The 5571-nt window shown below is 42.2% G+C and overlaps 1 protein-coding gene across 1 annotated transcript; it reads left to right on the top strand.

Moving 5' to 3' along the window:
• Window positions 1–4483: 4483 nt before the first annotated feature.
• On the top strand, window positions 4484–5351 carry LOC120871028 (40S ribosomal protein S4, X isoform-like). Its single transcript, XM_040250686.1, has one exon. It carries the CDS (start codon window positions 4558–4560, stop codon window positions 5293–5295), a length of 738 nt encoding a protein of 245 aa, XP_040106620.1. The 5' UTR covers window positions 4484–4557; the 3' UTR covers window positions 5296–5351.
• Window positions 5352–5571: the final 220 nt, after the last annotated feature.

Below are 5571 nucleotides of genomic sequence, written 5' to 3'. Positions count from 1 at the left end.
CCACACATGTGCTTGCATATGATAATTTACCACTCCAAAAGCAGCAAGGCCTCATGGGTATGCATTTCCCCTGGAACAGGGAATAAGAAAGAATCCCTATAAACTCCAACTAACACAAAGGAAGCTCTCCAAGTTCTGCTCCACGTAGACTTCACCTGTATAAACTAAGTGGGGTCAAAAGCAATATTCTCTTTTTTTAAAGTTGACAAAACTGAGGAAAATTTGTAATTTCAGTCACATTGGAGAGTCTAAATTAAAGGTTAATTTGGGTGTGTAAATGTGTTGCAAGTATTCATGATAAATATTGGGTATATATACCTATGTTGTTGTTGTTCAGTCAGCAACTCGATTCTCAGAGTTGGACACGTCCAACTCTGCAACCCCATGAACTGCACAGTCCCAGGCTTTCCTCCTGTCCTTCCCTATCTCCCAGAGTTTGCTCGAATTCATGCCCATTGAGTCAGTGATGCTATCTCACCATCTCATCCTCTATCGTCCCCTTCTCCTCCCACCTTCAATCTTTCCCAGCATCAGGGTCTTTTCAAATGAGTCAGCTCTTCGCATCAGGTGGCCAAAGTATTGGCAGCTTCAGCATCTGTCATTTCAATGAATATTCAGGATTGATTTCCTTTAGGATTGACTGGTTGGATCTCCTTACAGTTGAAGGGATTCTCAAGAGTCTTCTCCAGCACCACAATTGGAAATCATTAATTGTTCAGCACTCAGCCTTCTGTATGGTCCAAAGTCCATATTACTTTATAATTTTCAGCAACTTTCCTCTTCTGAATCTTTCCCATCTTATCCAAGTCTAGGAAGTTCTTTCATAACAAAAAGGCCTGTTAAGATCCAATGATGACTGTTTTCCTAACAGAAGTAAAAAAATTTCAGTCTACTATGGAGAATTATATCAATTCCCTGGAAGACAGAAGAGGTTTCAGTCATTTTATGTCCATCATAGAATTTTTTTCTTCTAATTAAAATCAGTTTTCATGACCATGACCAGGCCACATAATGGCCCTCCAAAGATATTTGTATCTTAACCCCCAGAACCTGGAAATATGCTATAGTACTTCACATAGCAAAAGGGATTTTGCTGACAGGATTAAGTTTAGAGCCTTGAGATTGGGCATTTACCCTGGATTATCCATGTGGGCCCAATCACTTGGGTTCTTAACATCTGAAACCCTTTCCTAACTGTGATCAGAGGGTGACATGACCACAGAAGGGTCAGAGAGCTGTAATATTGCTGCTGGCTTTGAAGATAGAAGAAATGAGTCAAAAGCCAGTTGATATGAGTGGCTTCTAGAAGTTAGAAAAGGTAAAATATTAATACGTACATACATTTGAAAGGAAGGCTTTCAACACTTTAATTTTATGCTAGTGAGACCCATTTGGACTTCTGACCTCCAGAGCTGTGGTGGTGGTAGTTTAGTTACTAAGTTGTGTCCGACTCTTAGGGCCCCATGGTCTGTAGCCCTCCAGGCTCCTCTGTCCCTGGGCTTTCCCAGACAAGAATATTGAACTTGGGTCTCCTGTGTTACCTGCACTGCAGGTGTGTTCTTTACCAATGAGCTACCAGGGAAACCCAACCTCCAGAGCTATATAATAATGCATTTGTGTTAAGTCACTAGGTTTGTGGCAATTTGTTATAGCAGCAGTAGAAAACAAATATAATGACAAAAATGAACTTCACAGAGAATATTTTTTTTAAATACATGATGACAGAGACCATGTGGGTGAAATAGGAATATTCTACCCAACCCTGGCTTGACTCCTGGGTCAGGAAGATTTCCTGGAGAAGGGATAGGCTATCCAGTCCAGTTTTCTTGGACTTCCATGGTGGCTTAGATGGTAAATAATCTGCCTGCAATTGGGGAGACCTGGGTTCAATCCCTGGGTTGGGAAGATCCCCTGGAGGAGGGCATGGCAAGCCACTCCAGTATTCTTGCCTGGAGAATCTCATGGACAGAGAAGCCTGGTACACTACAGTCCATGGGGTTGCAAAGAGTTGGACACAACTGAATGACTAAGCACAGCAAAGCCAATGTTCTAGTAACATTCACTTTTTTTGCATAAGCTCAACACACATCTCGTTACTGTGAAAAGCAAGGACAGAAATACAACCAGAAAGAAATGGAAGGCACTCTCTTTCAAACGTTCATAAAGGGTGACTATGTTTTATAAGTTACATTATCTCATTTCTCATATTGTTTGAAGTTACCAACCTTGTCACCACTGAGTTTTAGGGTGTCAGGACAATCAAGTGTCCATCCATAAAAAGAAACATTAAATATCACACACAGCCCGAATAAAATGATGGTAACTGGAAAATAATAGGAGATTCTTGAAAGAAGGATGATAATAAAAGAGTTAGGACCATGAGGTCCAGCCCCTTCACCTGGGAGAACTGTCCTCCTGTGCTGGCCACGGAGGACACAAATTTTTATTTAATTTGCATCATACTGTTAGAAGCTTCTAGAACTTTGAAATAAAAGAAAATTGTAGGACATCATGTACTCCCTTTCCCAGAGCTGTTTTCCTTTCGTAAGCTCATCATTGGAAGCTATTGCTGCTCCATTTTTCCCTCCTTAAAGCTACAGTGAATATGTTTCTCATGAGATGACATGGAACCACTATTAAAGTTATAGGAAATAAACAGAATACATCACAATCAAGAGACACAGGGATCTAGTTATGAGGGTCAGCCTGTCTGATCAGACCAACCACTATATAGCCATCTACTTGCATAGTTCTTAGAAATCCCAAGAAGCGCAGGTAAATATACCTTCCCAAATCAACACATGTACACCCACCCCCACCCTATGCACACGGTCACAGCCACCGAGCTCTGTGAAGCCTTGCTTTGTAGTATAAACTTCCCAACACCATGGCCATAGGTGATTGATCTGGGGGTGGGCAACTGACACAGATTAGTAAATCAGAGTCTCTTCTCCAAGAAAGCAGTCCTGGAGAAAGAGAGGAGGTGGGGGTGTGATGCAGACAATGACAGAGAGAAATTTTCCTGGAGAATCACAACTATAACATTTAAACTCAAAGGCTGTGGGAAAAACTAGTTTTTTCTACCAGGCAAATCAAACGAGTAGAGGAAACTAGACTGTAAAAAGAAAGAAAGAAAATGAAGCAGATGTAGACACACTCTTGTGGTTCCCTTCTGCTCTTGGCTTAGCTGCATCCTGACCCTAGAGTATTCTAAAACATCTCCTTGCCCTTTCAATAAATTCTTTTGCTTTAGTTGGTTTGAATGGGTTTTGTCCATATACAACCAATGTCTCATGACGAATAAGGCCCAGTGCTGAGGAGTGAGTTTGAGTTGTGATGATATGGCTTTTGGGTGGAATACAGCCTTGGCAGTCTTACCACCACCATTAGCACCTCACTTCTGTCGGCAAATATGCAAAAACTAACCAGAGAAGAAGGCTGCTTTTAAATGTCTCTTTTAAGGATGTAAGGAGGAAGGTAAGAGATTCCCTTACTCGTTTCAAAAATAACTCTATTTTACTCTACTTTCTCCTGCATACATCTCAAGAGGAGAAATAAACTAAGGAGCCAATTACTTTAGTCATTTACAAAAATGGCTATGATTGGAACAAATGAAAGTAGAAACTTACTAGTAAGCTAAATAATACAAAGGGCTAACTCCAACCAGAATTCATGTGATGATAAATTACTGCACTGTTTCTGAAAAACATCTACTTCTACTTCATTTACTGTCCTTGAGCCTTTGACTCTGTGTATAACAGCAAACTGTAGAAAATTCTTGAAGAGACAAGAATACCAGACCACATTACCTGCCTCCTGAGAAATCCGTATGCAGGTCAAGAAGCAACAGTTAGAACAAGACATGGCACAATGGACGGTTCAAAATTGGGAAAGGAGTACTACAAGGCTGTATATTGTCATCCTACTTCACTTCAGTTGCTCAGTCAGGTCCGACTCTTTGTGACCCTGTGGACTGCAGCACGCCAGGCTTCCCTGTCCATCATCAACTCCTGAAGCTTACTCAGTCTCATGTCAATCAAGTTGGTGATGCCATCCAACCATCTCATCCACTGTCATCCCCTTCCTATGAGCCATGCCATGTAGGGTCACCCTACTTATTTAACTTATATGCAGAGTTGCTGCTGCTGCTGCTAAGTCACTTCAGTCATGTCTGACTCTGTGCGACCCCATATAGATGGCAGCCCACCAGGCTCCTCTGTTCACAGGATTCTCCAGGCAAGAATACTGGAGTGGGTTGCCATTTCCTTCTCCAATGCATGCACACATGCTATATCGCTTCAGTAATGTCTGACTCTGTATGACCCTATGGACAGCAGCCCACCAGGCTCCTCTGTCCACAGGATTACCTAGGCAAGAATACTGGAGTGAGTTGCCATTTCCTTCTCCCTATATGCAGAGTACATCATGTGAAATGCCAGGCTGGATGAAACACAAGCTGGAATCAAGATTGCTGGGAGAGCTCTTTTCATGCCTAGCGCAGCCATGGCTCGGGGTCCCAAGAAGCACCTGAAACGCGTAGCAGCTCCAAAACATTGAATGCTGGATAAACTGACTGGTGTGTTTGCCCCTCGTCCATCTACCGGCCCCCACAAGCTAAGGGAATGTCTCCCCCTAATCATTTTCCTAAGGAATAGACTTAAGAATGCCCTAACCGGAGATGAAGTAAAGAAGATTTGCATGCAGCGTTTCATTAAGATTGATGGCAAAGTCCGCACAGATATAACCTACCCTGCTGGTTTTATGGATGTCATCAGCATTGATAAGACAGGAGAGAATTTTCGTTTGATCTATGACACCAAGGGTCGCTTTGCTGTTCATCGTATTACACCTGAGGAGGCCAAGTATAAATTGTGCAAAGTAAGAAAGATATTTGTGGGGACAAAAGGAATCCCTCATCTGGTAACCCATGATGCTCGTACCATCCGTTACCCTGATCCCCTCATCAAGGTGAATGATACCATTCAGATTGACTTGGAGACTGGCAAGATTACTGATTTCATCAAATTTGACACTGGTAACCTGTGCATGGTGACTGGAGGTGCTAACCTGGGAAGAATTGGTGTGATTACAAACCGGGAGAGACATCCAAGTTCTTTTGATGTAGTTCATGTGAAAGATGCAAACGGCAACAGCTTTGCCACTCGGCTCTTGAACATTTTCGTTATTGGCAAAGGCAACAAACCATGGATCTCTCTTCCCCGTGGGGAGGGTATTCGCCTTACCATTGCTGAGGAGAGAGACAAGAGATTGGCAGCCAAACAGAGCAGTGGATAAAATGATTGCTATGTGATGTGATTGGAAAAGTCTTTGTAATTAAAGATAAATCCAAGTGAAAAAAAAAAAAGATTGCCTGGAGAAATATCAATAACCTCAGTTATGCAGATGACACCACCCTTGTGGCAGAAAGTGAAGAAGAACTAAAGAACCTCTTAATGAAGGTGAAGGAGGAGAGTGAAAAAGCAAGCTTCAAACTCAACATTCAAAAAACGAAGATCATGGCATCCAGTCCCATCACTTCACGGCAAATAGATGTGGAAACAGTGTCAGACT

Source organism: Oryx dammah, unplaced genomic scaffold (assembly GCF_014754425.2).
Source record: "Oryx dammah isolate SB20612 unplaced genomic scaffold, SCBI_Odam_1.1 HiC_scaffold_1, whole genome shotgun sequence".
NCBI classification, from domain to species: domain Eukaryota; kingdom Metazoa; phylum Chordata; class Mammalia; order Artiodactyla; family Bovidae; genus Oryx; species Oryx dammah.
This window is presented reverse-complemented; position numbering and strand designations above follow the sequence as displayed.

Bases quoted from the DNA above. Each gene is read 5' to 3' on its own strand.
- LOC120871028 (XM_040250686.1), top strand. From the start codon at position 4,558: ATGCTGGATAAACTGACTGGTGTGTTTGCCCCTCGTCCATCTACCGGC.